Source organism: Convolutriloba macropyga, chromosome 5 (assembly GCF_964194025.1).
Source record: "Convolutriloba macropyga chromosome 5, txConMacr16.3, whole genome shotgun sequence".
Classification (NCBI taxonomy): Eukaryota; Metazoa; Xenacoelomorpha; order Acoela; family Convolutidae; genus Convolutriloba; species Convolutriloba macropyga.
The window spans coordinates 44424882-44439496 of NC_134472.1; the positions used below are offsets into that span (position 1 = coordinate 44424882).

The 14615-nt window shown below is 34.7% G+C and overlaps 1 protein-coding gene across 1 annotated transcript in view; it reads left to right on the forward strand.

The window, feature by feature from the left end:
* The window catches only part of LOC142339410 (methylenetetrahydrofolate reductase (NADPH)-like), a 177246-nt gene that overhangs the window by 61162 nt on the left and 101469 nt on the right, over nucleotides 1–14615 (forward strand). The window contains exons 6-9 of the mRNA XM_075389428.1: nucleotides 1716–1879; nucleotides 2406–2995; nucleotides 10015–10141; nucleotides 14077–14325. Of these exons, the coding sequence (XP_075245543.1) occupies nucleotides 1716–1879; nucleotides 2406–2995; nucleotides 10015–10141; nucleotides 14077–14325 (1130 nt within the window). The remainder of the gene's footprint in view (nucleotides 1–1715; nucleotides 1880–2405; nucleotides 2996–10014; nucleotides 10142–14076; nucleotides 14326–14615) is intronic.

The window sequence follows — 14615 nt, forward strand, 5'->3', positions numbered from 1 at the left end:
GCCATGCCGAGGGAATTACTTCATTACTTTACTCCGCTCACCACATGGAGCAAATGGAACTGCCACACTTGACAGATCACTACTACATTAATCTTCCTGGGAAAAATGTAAATGAACCCAGAAGAGGAAACAATCAACTACACCTAATAACTCGCATAAATCTCTGTTGATCCACATCAGTCAAAGTCACAAAACGCACTTCCCAAAGAATCAATTTTAAACTCAGTCATGCCTGTTCTATACGCAGCCGATCCCCCTCTTCCATTTAATTTGAATAACAGAATGGCACTGCTAACGAAAATTGTAGCATTGGACAACCCGATCTATTCCAGCTACTTTATCGTGGAGTACATCTGGCCAGGGCAACCGCACAACCTGGACTTAATTACACGGCGCGTGTTCGTCCTCAAGAGGAGCGAGGATGGAGGAAAACTTCATGAAGTATGCAGGGGACGAACACGCGCCTTCAGGATGAACCTGACAAGAGCAACAAATCAATTCATCTAATTATTTTTTTACTGCACGAATCTATTTTTCTACAAAACTGCACGATTTTATTTTTCTACTGCATGAGTACTATGCCTGCCACGAACAACACGATTATCATTGGAAAACTTGGCAAGAATCGAGGACACAAATCTTCAATTCCACCATCACCAACTGGACAAATATGGCTCCGATATGGCACGAAACTCACATCCACTTGACCAACGCGGAATGTAGTATTCTTTTCACAACATACAGCAGTCGCATTCCCCAGCTCAATTTGTTCATATACATCAGATGAGAAAACAAGAGGCCAAATAAGAGCAAACAGAAAGTAAACTTTCAGCATTTTGATCTGGAATACTCAATAAAAACTTATAACAAACCACTATTGATGTTGCTTTCCATTTAAACTTAATTAGCCCAGTAAATCCCTTAACTTTGACAATACCACTAAACAAGACCCACTTGGCACAGCACACTAGGCAACCCTGTTAATAATCATAAGATTAAAGGTTCGAAACCCATCGCCTACGCTTTTTCTAAAGAGCCGTAATATGACGATGCTTAATTTTGATTGGTTGAAAATGACTTTTGTAAATTTATACAGCACGCGCATTTATTATCATGAAATTCATACAGACGATTCTGCTCAGTACAGTTCAGTTGCTTACTAAATTACTTGAATTGAAAACTTGTAGCAGAAAAAGAGCGTTTTTACCGAACCCGCGCCCCGAATAGCACTTAGCAAAAACTTGCAATTAAAAGCCTTTATTAGAAAGGATACTGCAACGATAACTCTGTCTTCATACAATATAGCACTTGGCATTAGCACCTACATAGTCGCCTCTAAAAAGATAAAAAAGGAAGAAGCAAACTAAGAAGAGAGTTATCATAGTATATATCAGAGACATGCTATAAGTATTTTTACACATTCTTCAAGCAATCAAATTTTAGCATTTTCATATTAATCAACCACGTGCATTTACAATTTTTGCACTTTGGGAAAAATCCATGTTTCCAGAGGTTTTTGATTAATTCAACTTTTCAATGCTGCTAAAAAAACAGCCAGAACGCAGTCTTCGTATTGTGTTTTTCTTTCATAACTTGCTGTTAACTCGGTGTGTTTTAGTTTTTCTATCACGAACTATGTTTGAACTTTCGTTTCTGCTCTGGTTCGCACCAATCCGCCTTGTCTTGTAAATGTACTTATCCCAAATTATTTCCAGGAGCTGATTGCATCATAACCCAGCTCTTCTTCGAAGCAGATGTGTTCATCAAGTTCGTGAAAGACTGTAGGGATCTTGGAATCCAGGTGCCCATTATCCCAGGCATCATGCCTATCCAGGGATACCACTCACTTCGCAACCTCGTCAAGCTGTGCGGCCAAGAGGTATGACTGTGATAACTGTCTTCCCACAGTAGATTAAAAAATCGAATAGGACTTCAATGGGTGGAGCGTCTTTTGGGAATTTTCTCCGGGGTGTGTGAAAAGGGACCCCTGTTAAGGGTCTGTTTGTTTTGCTCAGTTTTTATGCTACTGTCCCTAAACAAACTTTTTAATTGCTCTCGAACGAGGTTTGAAGCAATTATTGTAAACGTGTGTGTGTCTTTTTATGCAAAGTTCTGCTTGACCGTTTTCTTCTAGAACATTCATTCGATTTAATGTCTCGAGTAATTTTTTTGAGAGGTGCCGAGTGCAAACCCTCCCTAGTGAATAGTTTTTCGCCGCAAAAGTCTCTCTAGCCTATTCCCCCTTCTAAATTCTTTGCCTCGCAGGTCCTTGGAGAGCAATTCGCCCAATGTTCTTTCAATCACTTTATGAAAATGGTCTAATTAAGGGAATGCTAAATTAAGAATTTGGTGTTGTCAAAACAACGTTTTGTCTACACGACGTTCTTAACTCGGTTGTATATTAGGTTCCTGATGACATTCAAAATGCAATCGAACCAATCAAAGACAATGATGCAGCTATTCGCAACTATGGCGTAGCCCAAGCAGTCGGAATGATCAGAGGCATTATTGACGGAGGCTTCCAAGGTGGATTTCATTTTTACACTTTGAATCGTGAGGTCGCCACCACAGATATTCTCAAACAAATTGGTCTCTGGAATGTTCAGAGAATCCACCGACCATTTCCTTGGAAATTGGTATCGAACTGCCCAAAGCGAAGGTTATGTGAAGACGTTAGACCAATATTCTGGTCTCTTCGACCCAAAAGTTACATTCACAGAACCCAAGATTGGGACGAGTTTCCCAACGGTCGCTGGGGTTCCTCACAATCGCCCGCTTTTGGCAACCTGACAGACTACCACCTGTTTTACTTGAAGACTTCTCATCAAAAGGAAGAGTTGCTGCAGAGCTGGGGTCAAGAGTTGGAGTGTGAACAAGACGTGTTTGATGTTTTCAGGGCTTTCATTGGAGGTACGGAGAATAAAAATGGCCATTTAGTAACTCATCTGCCATGGAATGAAGGCGATGAATTGCATCCAGAAACGTCATCTATTAAGTAAGATTTGAAGCTCTGTACGATTTCAGACTCATAGGCTGTTCAGCATTGTTTTCGATAAAGAAGTGCTTTTTGAATATTTTGTTTATCTGGTTTATTAATAGCCGCGTCCTTAATTCTAGGCGGCTATTATAGCGCTCCTAATTTTTTTTTACAAATCAAAGAGTTTTAATTCTATTGGTGCGCTGTGTTTATTTTAAGATGTGTTCACACATTTTTCAATGACTTTGATTTTTCAAAACGGGATAAACAGGTAAAGCCCAGCGGGCATTAAGTTTCATTAGAGGCCCAAAGTGGGCTTTAGTATTCCTTCAAGTGCTTATAGTGGTGCAGCTGCTAGGATGGCCTTAATTTAAGGTTAAAAGGTCATTTTTAGGAGTTTTTGGGCTCAAAATGGTGCACTTTTTCATGTTTTTTGCAATTTTTTTTGAGGTTTTTTGTTTGATTAGTCTTAGGTTGAAATTTTTAAAAGTTGATGAAAGATTTCTGCGAGACAAAATTGCTTGTTATGGCCATTTTATGAGCTATATGTTTTCGTACTACAAACATAAACACGCAAAATGATCCTAATTTTCGCCATTTTTTTCAGGTTTTTTGAAAATTTTTGTCATATTTTGAGTTTTTTAGCCCTAGGTGTCAAGAAACCTCATCTAAGGTTTGATAAGGGGTTTTATGATGTATTACTGCTTAGTTTCTAGTGGTAATGGAATGTTTTTCAACTTTTTGTCATCATGAGTTTTAGCATTTTTTGACAAAACTTGCAATTTTTTTCATATTTTTTGACATTTATTGTCATTATTCAAGTTGTTTGATTCCCAGGGGCAGGAAAACCTCATCAGTAGTTGGATAATAAGTTACTGAAAAATTTTTAGTTGTCATGGAATAGGTTTCAACTTTTGAATGTCACAAATTGTAGCGATTTTTTTTTGACAAAATTCGCGTTTTCAGGTTTTGAAAATTTTCGTTATTTTTCAGGTTTTCTAGCTTCAGTGACCAGGCAATCTCTTTTGAGGTTTGTTAATAGGGCACTGCATAGTTTCTAGTAACAATGGAACGGTTTTAACATTTTAATGTTTCAAATTTTAGCATTTTTTAATAAAATCTGCATTTGTTTTAAGGTTTCCTCAACTTTTTGTCAGTTTTTGATATTCGTCTATTCTCAAGTGCGAGCAAACATATTCCACGTTTTAATACAAAGTTACTGCATGGTTTTTAGTTTCAATGGATTTGTTTTCAACAATTTAACTTTTCGACTTTTAGAAGTTTTTTAAATAAAATTTGCAACTTTTTCAAATTTTTTCAAAATTTTTGTATTTTATTTTTTTTCTTCCCTCAGTAGCCAGGTAACTTCATCCAGTGTTCGATAGTATGTTATTAAATAGTTGCTAGGGGGCAATTGAATGGCTTTCATGCTTTTAATAGAACGAATTTCTTTTTTTTGAAAGTTGAAAATTTAGAAATTATTGTCTATCGATCTATGAGCCTATGAGCTTTTTAAAGTTCGGAATTGGGTTACTGGATAGCCTCGAGAGACACAGAGATGATTCTGAAGATTTTTATATCACGATTTTCAGCAACATTTCCTTATAATTTGCAATTGATTTCTTTTTTTTTTTAAAATTTTTTGGTCATTTTCGAGTTAATCGATCTTCAAGGGCCAATGAATATTTTTCAGGTCTTGCTGATGTAATACTGGACCGATTTTAGGAAAAAAAATTGGTTTTTAACATGTGTTTGAAATAGGTATTTTTAAAGGGAAAACATTTTGCCTGAGGTTTAAAGGTTCAAGAGTTTTAGCAATGAGTATATTTTTGTTTAGGTTTGATTCTTTTAGTTTCTCAGTTTTATGAGATGATTTTGTTTTTGTTCTGGCTGAAATTGTTCAATTGATCTGCTGGTCAGGTAGAGTACGTCTTAGATCTTCATTCAATTCGTTTAATTGTATTTCAGGACTTGTCTTGATATGTTTTTTACTTCGTCTAACAGATTTTTGTTTTGTCTTACCGTGACTTCTTGGAATTGACTTTTTCAATGACTTACCTCACTCAACAAAATGACTTCTGAGCTCACTTATGAAACTTATAATTTTATGAACATTTACTTATTAAAGGTCAATAGTGTGCATCTAAGTAGTGCCGAACATATGCCCTAATTCTTGAATGATAGAGTCTAGAGTTTTTGATTTCGAATGTTAATTTTGGGATCTTTTCCGTTTGTGCCCCCCAAATATTGCACGTGCATCTGGGGGTGAAAATAATATGCGCCCACTGAGCTGTGGGGGCACAAACGGAAAAGATCCTAATTTTGAAAAGCCCTATTAGGGCTTTCTCCTTATAGAGCTTATGTGTCTCATAAAAATGACAGTCGGAAGCTAACCCAAAAAGTCTAGTGGTCTATTAAAGGACTGGTGGTCGATCTGTCTATTTTATTCTATAGTTGTTTCAATTCATGTAACGCCACAAGCGTCTATCGCGGCTATTTTTCCGGCAATCTGCCGGCTATGTTTGGATGCCAAAATGCGCGTTCAAAGCCTTTCTTTTCCAACTGCTGATTTTGACTCTTTCTAATCTTTTTCATAGCTGTAAGCTGAGTGGAGCTATATTGCGGTGCTCTTGGTTTTTTTGTTAGAGGGGTTTTGCGGCGTAAAGTTTTCTGCTCTAATTTTAAAGTAGAGTGAGAGAACGGTGTTTGAACAAAAATTCGCTTTCTTGCTAGTGGTTTTTTGTTCACATGCGGCAATTTCACTTTGATTTTTACTGTTTTTCGATTTTTTTTATCCGATTTTTTTCTGAATAGTTTTCCCAATCCATTCATAGTTCATTCTAGGCCTAGTTTTTTTTTGTTTTAACTAAATCTCCATTTCTCGCTAGTGGTTTTTTTGTTCACATACGGCATTTTGACATTGATTTTTTTAAATTTTTTTATCTGATTTTTTTAGAAAGATTTCTCAATTCACTCATAGTCCATTCTAGGTCTAATTATTTGTTTAGTCAATAAGAATTCTGGGAATTGTACGTCAGGACTTGTCCTGATATGTTTTTTGTTTCGTCGTCTGAAGCTTTTTTTCGTTTTACATTTCGTCACACAGCAAAGCTGAAAAGGTCAAATTTTCTGAGTGACTTCTTCCTCTCACTAACGACTGTGCGCATGACGCTATTTCTAACTCTTTCGAGCAAAAGTTTTTTTGCGTGATTAGAGTTTGATCACATTGACTCACCTCACTCAATAAAATGACTTTTGCACTTTAAAACTAAGTTTATTTTGAATTCATTTAAGGTCAAAGGAACTCATATGCGCTATGAAGGTCCCTAATATAACCAGTTTTAACAAGCTTTATTAATTCATCGTTGTATTTTTTACCTAGCTTTTTGAGCGGCTTCGATAACTTTTTCAACTTATACCTGTATCTGTTTCTATCTCTATTTTACGGCACGCAAGTCTATTCTTTCGCAGCTACTCCGGCAATCTGCCGGCTATGTTAAATAATTCAAGCGGGGCGAGAAAAGGTACATTCAAGGGGCATCATATCTTTAGCCATAGCTTCCATTAGTTTTTTTTTCTAAATTGGAGGAATTTAAGCGATACGTGGTCCCTTTTGCTAAGGAAATATCTGATAGTGTCCCGTAAGATGACAACGGAATGTTATTTTAAAACAAGTTTAAGTGAACTAGGTCGTTTTTGCCGTATATGCAACTGAAGCCTAAATCAACACAATTATATCCTCAATTCTATCATGGAGCAATTTTGAACTGTACAAACTCATTGTATTTCTCGACCTGTATTTATAATTGTTCCGACCCCCACTTTAGTGGGGGGGGGGAGGGAGGGAGGAACTATATACTGACTGGGTTTCTTTTTTGTTCAGTCAATTTCGGCCGATCGATATATTCATCGTAGAGAATTGTGAGTGGTATCATTGAAAAGCCCGTCCTGCGTTGAATACGGAATTAAAAAGATTTTTTCGATTTTCGTTTTTTACAGGGAGTTTTCGAGGTTTAAACTTTTGTGAACATTCGACTGTTTTTGTTCACATTTTCAGTAATTTTTGCTAAAATTTGGCACAATTTCGCTATTATAAATCAAAATAAGTGAAAATTTTTAACGGCAGAGTGTTGTTGTTACCGTTAGAGATAGATGAGCGTCGCTGAATTGTTTGATTGAAGTTTTTTTGGCTAAAATTTTTGATAAAATTTCCAAAATTCAAATTTTTTTCATCAAAAATGGCACAAAGTATGCTTTTTTGGTCCACTTTGTTCAAGTTTGCCAGACTTAGTGACCTAGAAACCTTAAAACAGACTCCCTAATCTCAAAAAGAGCGCTAGTTTCAATTAGGCGCCCTATGAAAGTCTTCTGGAATTAAAACTTTGCCGTTTTTTTGCAGATTTAACTCGATAATTATACAAAATGCATCGTTCTTTTTTTTAATAGTTGAAGAATTCCACTCAACTACTGGTCTAATTCGCAAATACTTGGAACACTTGGTCGGTTTGCAGGGCGCGCTACAAAATCAGGGAGAGGTTTGATAATATCATGGACTCTTAGAATCAGAGACTTTTTGGTTTTTATTTTGATGCTGCCTTTTTTCAAAATTTTTTGCTTTTGTTCTTTTAATGCTAATTACTGACAATATTTTTTATTCACGGCTCCGCTAATGACAGCTCCAATGTACGTGAATTTGAGGCCGAATGTAGATACAGTTTCTGTTCAGAGAACCAAAGGGTTTTTATGGCTTTGAGGAAGTTTTTGTAAAATTTAACTGAATTCTTGTCTTTTGCCTTCAATTGTTATTCTTTTGGCAGTCTGAATTTTAGGTTGGACCACTCAAAGATCTAAACTTCTTTCTCAAGAGGTGCAAGTGAACATTTTCTATTCTTTCGCTTGTTACCTAATGGCTCTTATGTTATTGAATGTATTTGTTTTAAGGAAATTTCTGTGATTTTTTGAACTTGTCATTTTTTTGTATTATTTTAGTCAACATTTTGCTTATTCTCAGTAAAAACAGGCCAACTTTTCCTCCGTATAGAATCCAAACGAATTTTGTGGTTGATTGTTTTAGCAGAAGGTTTTCTTGCTTTTGGTACTACGAGTTTTCATACAAAATTTTGTGATTTTTGTGCATAATTTCCCATTTTTGCTGTTGTTTTTGTTTCTTTTGTAAATTCTAACATTTTCTAACAATCTAACTGAAAAAAAAGCTTTACAATATTTGAAACTGAACATATTTTTTGTTTTCATAACATATGTTTTGAAGGGCGCCGTTCTCTTGCAGAAATTGGTAGAGTTTTTTTTTATTTTTGCCCTTCATTTGTAGTTAGTTTTTATTGTCATATGCCAAATATTGTGTAATTAAAAGTCTCAGGGGACAACTATAGTTAAACAAATGAGTTTAATAACTGATATCGGTAAACAGCTAATGGTTGTTTTGACTTTCGGATTAAATTTCTAAAAAAAAAAAGAGTAATAGTATTCTTTAACTTATCCCTTTTTGTTCTGGTTTGCGTTTTTTTCGTATTTTACAATGTTGTATCATTTTCGTAAATTAGCCTCATTATTTAGAGCTCTTTTTAATGTTTTGTTGAATCAACCAATAATTTTTCTGTTGTTTGAACGTTTTAAATGATGTCTTCAGGGCTTAGACAATTTGTTTCAGCAGAATTTTGCAAAGTTTAGTTACTTTTCAGTTTTTGTGGTTCTTTTTGTTGTCATTTTGTGATAGTCGTTTTACAAAAAGACGTTATGATGATCAGATGAGACGTAAATGAAGATGTTATATTCTCGCGGTTAATATCTTATAAATTTAATGGCTTCAAAACTGTGGCTTCGTAAAGTTGTTTGTGAAACATATTAGTTCAGCTTGTATATAATGTTATTTTACAGTCTTATTATTTAGTCTCATTAATAACAGTCGCGATTAGTTTTCCAAGTAGTTGCAAGACAAACTGTCTACTCTTTTAGTCGAAAGATTTGTTGGCTATGAATTTTGAATTTGTTTTTAATAAAAAAAAGATATAGTTTTTTGAGATCTGCCAATTTTATTTCTGTTAAATTGTAGCTAAGCATCTCTATACACAATTCACATCATTTATCTACTGAAATACAATGTGCTCTTCATAACGGTTTTATTTTCATCAAATGGTCTTTCTTCTTCGAACCACCAGTTTTCATAAAACCAATTTTCGTGATTATTGCATATTCGCCCCTTTTTTGTAGGTTTTTGTTTTTTTTTCACAGTATCACAAAAATGGGCGTCATTTGATTTGCAATTGTGTTTACCTTCAAACAATCCAGACGAAGATTTTTATTGTTTTTAGTGATTACGTTAATATTTAATTGATTTGGGGGACATCGTTTTCGTGCATAATTTTTCGTGCACATTTTTTGTTTTTGCATGTATTTGTCGTTCTTTTTGTAGTTATATGACATATCCTGGATAATGAAAGGCCTCAGTAGCTCTCTATTGATGTATAAAAGACTCTCTCAATGATTTCATTTGATGCGTAATGTTTCTAATCAGTTCGAATTTAATTCTTTTTTTTTTAAGAAAAAAAGCAATGTTTTAATAAACTTTGCCCCTTTTGCTCATTTCTAGTCAACTTGTTGCCAAGTCTCATTGAGGAAAAGTCCTATATTGTGTTCCAAAAAAGTGCTAGTTAATCTTCTGAGTATAAATTTTGCCTGATGCCATTTTAAATTTAGTTATTAGTGGATTTCAAAAAATGGACAAGGAGTTTTTGTCGTAATTAATATTTTTAACTATTTGATTTTTATTGCCGTCTTTTCTGGTAGTCATATTATGGTAGCCACAGGTCTCATAGGCCCTCTAGAGTAGATTGTTTTATTCTTTTAGTAGTTTGTTGAACGATATGTTGATATGTTAATTTTTTTTAATCTCTTCCTCATTTGGTAGACAATTAAGTGAAAAATGTAGATGAGCGGGGTCGGAACTTAATGTGAGAACGCACATTACCGAGCCTCCTTGTTGATGTTTGAGGCAGCTCTGCATAATTTTTTCATTAAAGGGAGAAATTGGTGATGATCAACTCGCGTGGTCTCCTCACAATAAACAGCCAGCCGAACATCGTGTGTGCCCCGAGTGATGACAGTGTGTTTGGATGGGGACCACCCAATGGATACGTGTTCCAGAAGGTATTCTAATAGAAATAATAAAAATAAAAAGAATCGCTAATGTGCGTTCGCAGGTAAGGTTCCAACCCTTCTGTGTATGAAATTTTAAATTGATCCTCGATGTGATCCTTAGTTGTGTACTTGCACATAATAAAATCCTGCTTTATGGAATGGTTGACCAGTAATTGTATACTAATTCGAAGGTGTGCTTGCTTCCAGAATGATTGCAGCTTCGAATAAAAATGGCAACAGATGTAAAATACTTTTAAATCTCGATTGTTATTTACTGTCAATTATTTCAGAAAACTTGCTTTGTCAGCCTCTCAACGCCTATTTAGGCGCTGTCCTTTCTAAAAATTCAAATGTTTGGATTGGATTGTATTGGTGCGCCGTTAAGTAAGTCAAGTTTGGGTGGGGTTTTAGTAACGCTGGAATAATAGTGAGGAGTGAGAATTAGGTGTTTGAACAAATTTTGAATTTTTGGGAGTAAATTTTTTTCGTGTGGCAATTTGAATCCTTTTTTCAGTGTTTAATAGCCGCCCTCATCTTCTCAGCCGGCTATTATAGCGCTCCTATTTTTTTTACGATTCAAGGAATTTGAATTGTAGTGGTGCGCTGTGTTTTTTTTGAGATGTGTTCACACATTTTTCAATGACTTTGATCGTTCAAAACGGGATAAACAGGTAAAGCCCAGTGGGCATTAAGTTTCATTAGAGGCCCAAAGTGGGCTTTAGTTGTCCTTCAAGCGCTAATAGTGGTGCAGCTGCTGGGATGGACTTAATTTAAGGTTGAAAGGTCATTTTTGAGAGTTTTTGTGCTCAAAAAGGTGCAATTTTTCATGTTTTTGTGATTTTCTTTCTTGTGAGTTTCTTTGTTTGATTAGTCTTAGGTTGAAATTTTTAAAAGTTGATTAAGGTCGTTTGCGACACAAAATTGCTTGTTATGATCATTTTATGAGCTATAAATTTTGGTACTACAAACACAAACTCGCGAAAGGATACTAATTTTGGCAATTTTTTCAGATTTTTTGAAAATTTTTGTCATTTTTTGAGTTTTTTAGCCCTAGGTGCCAAGAAACCTCCTCTAGAGTTTGATAAAGGGTTTGATGATAGAGTACGGCATATTTTCTAGTAGTAATGGAATTGTTTTCAACTTTTTGCCATCATGAAATTAAGCATTTTTTGACAAAGCTTGCAATTTTTTCATATTTTTTTTGACATTTATTGTCATTATTCAAGTTTTTTGAGTCCCAGGGCCAGAAAACCTCATTGGTGGTTGGATGATAAGTTACTGAAAAATTTTTAGTTGCCATGGAATAGGTTTCAACTTTTGAATATAACAAATTTTAGCAATTTTTTTTTTGACAAAAATCGCATTTTTTTCAGGTTTTTGAAAATTTTCGTCATTTTTTCAGTTTTTCCAGGTTCGAGGACCAGGCATTCTCCTTTGAGGTTTGTTAATAGGGCACTTCGTATCTTCTAGTAACAATGGAATGGTTTTTAACATTTTTGTGTCTCGATGTTTAGCATTTTTTTGATGAAATCTGCAATTTTTTTTAAGGTTTCCTAAAGTTTTTTGTCAGTTTTTGATATTCGTCCATTCTCAAGTGCGAGAAAACCTATTCCACGTTCTGATAAAAAGTTACTGCATGGTTTTTAGTTTCAATGGATTTGTTTTTAACAATTTAACCTTTCGACTTTTGGAAGTTTTTAGATAAAATTTGCAATTTTTTTCAGTTTTTTTCAAAACATTTGTATTTTATTTATTTTTTCTTGTCTCAGTAGACAGGTAACCTCATCCATATTTTGATAGTATGGTATTAAATTATTATTAAACGCTAGGGGCAATTGAATGGCTTTCAACGTTTTAATAGAACGAATTTCTATTTTTTGAAGTTTGAAATTTTTTCTAAAAATTATTGCCTATCGATCTATGAGCCAATGAGTTTTTAAAAGCTTGGAATTGGGTTACTGTATAGCTTCTAAAGATATAGACATGATTCTGAAGATATTTATATGACGGTTTTCAGCAATATTTTCTGATAATTTGCAATTGATTACTTAAATTTTTTGGTCATTTTCGAGTTAATCATCGATCTTCAAAGGCCAATATTTTTCAGGTCTTGCAGATATAATACTGGACCGATTTCAGAAACAAAAATTGATTTTAAAAATATTTTTGAAATAGGTTTTTTAAAGGGAAAAATTTCGCCTTCGGTTTAAAAACTTCAAGAGTTTTAGCAATGAGTATTTTTTTGTTTAGTTTTGATTCTTTCAGTTTCTCAATTTTTTGATAATTTTGTTTGTGTTCTGGCTGGAATTGTTCAATTGATCTGCTGGTCAGGTAGAGTACGTCTGAGTTTTTCATTCAATTCTTTGAATTGTATTTCAGGACTTGTCCTGCTATGTTTTTTTACTTCGTCGAATAAAAAAGGTTTTGCTTTACCTCATTTTGCCGCTTTTTCAACATTTTGCGTAATATCTTTTTGACTTCTCTAGGCTAGTTTCTCTCTTCTCTCATTCTGCTAAAAGTGATTTTGAACATCAGTTGCTCAGCAAAGCAATTCAAAATGAACAGAGTCAGTATAAAAAATTGAAGTCAGAAGTAGAAACGGGATAAACCCATAAAGCCCAATTTTAGATGCCCGCTATTTGAACGTCGTTCCTATAAGTCTTGGTTACCATCTCTAATGCTTATTGGTATTGATAGTAGCCCCTGTAGCCTCTCTCTATGAAACAGAAGTACTTTATGTTCAACTACGAAATGCCATCAAAATAAATCGGACTTAAAAAATGTTTTTGTACAAAAATCTTTTTTTTTCAATATCTTCTATTCTTTCAATCCCAATCATGTTTATTGGAATCAACGGCGGCTATTTTCCGGCAATCTGCTGGGTATGTTTTTCTCTTCAGTGCTAGTAAAATGTTACACATATCATCTAATTGCACCTATTTGCAACTGCTCGAATACCTTAACTGTCAGCTAATGTTTTTTCCTGAATTTGAAAACATTTGATGTCAAAAAATGTTTGAATTTTTTTTCGCGTAACGAGGCATCAATGAATCATATTAACCGTGTCAGTTCATGGCTTTGAACTTTAACACTTACTGTTTTAAAAATATATGCAAATTTTGAGCTGTTTTTTGCTGACTTAGATAACAATTTATTGCAAATTTTTTACTCTAGCATTTGACTCTATTGTGGCATTTAATTAGATGATTGTTGACTCTATTGTAGTATGTTATGCTGTGGTTTGTTATTTTATTTTATAGTTATGCTTTTTTTTTACTTGGAGGACGCCAATTTTCAAAAAAAAAGTTTTGATTTCAATTAGAAAGTTAAGATTAATAAAACAGATCTCCGATAACTATAGGTCTTCAGAGCGCTGACCTGTGGACAAAAGTTAGCTGCTCTTTGATGGGTGGACGAGAGCGATTTCGATCATGATCTGCTTAAAGTAAGCAAATTTGTGATCTCAAAATTCGTTCTTTTGTTTTTTGAACCTTATTGGCAGATGCCGAGAGATGGTCAGAAAGTCAAAATCAGCAACAATAAAATCCTGCAGTTCATTATTTTTATAGAGGAGGTATTTAGAGGTAACTTTCTGATTTATTTTTTGCTGGTGATTTTTCGATAAACCTGAGAAATAAATTTTTGAGGTCTGTGAATATGGGAATCTTGAAGATCTTTTATATCCTCCACGTCCCGTAGGGGATGTGGGGACATAGATCGCCAAGATTCCCATTCAACTTTTACAGCCCACGTGCACATGCTAGTTTGAATCATTGTGAATACTATATATTACATCAGTTGAATATTGGTGTTGATAAAGGTCTCTTACGGGTGATGAGAGAATATATATATTTGTTCATATGACACTTTTCTATCTGAATATAAACTCGATGCGATTTCCTCGAATGAATGCAGCTTTCAAAACTGCGTGGCATCAATTTTAGGCATACTTGGAATTCTTCACCTCATCAGCCAATGCGTATGCACTCTTGTCGTGTGTGAAGAAGTACTCCAATGTAAACTATCACTTGGTGAACTGTGACGGAGATATTGACATCATAAACGCATGCAGTCATGGAGCACAGAATACACGCAGCAGCATCAACGCAGTCACCTGGGGAGTTTTCCCGGGTAAGGAGATCCTACAGCCGACAGTCGTAGACCCGGAGTCCTTTCAAGTCTGGAAAGAGGAGGTATGGGTCATAAGTACTAACTATTAGCTTTCTCGCTGACCATTATCCTGTTGAAAATATTTGTAACTTACGAAAGCACCATCGCATTTTATAAAATTAGGCCCGATTATGTTCTTGCATATAGGGACTATTACATAAGTAAACATAGCCTGCAGATTGCTGGAAAATAGCCACAGTTGACCCGCCTGACCCACATCGTGATTGAAACAGAAAAAGAAAAGATAAAAATTGTAAACCTTTCCCGTTATCTACCAATGGAAAGCATATAGCAAATTAAATTGAAACAATAA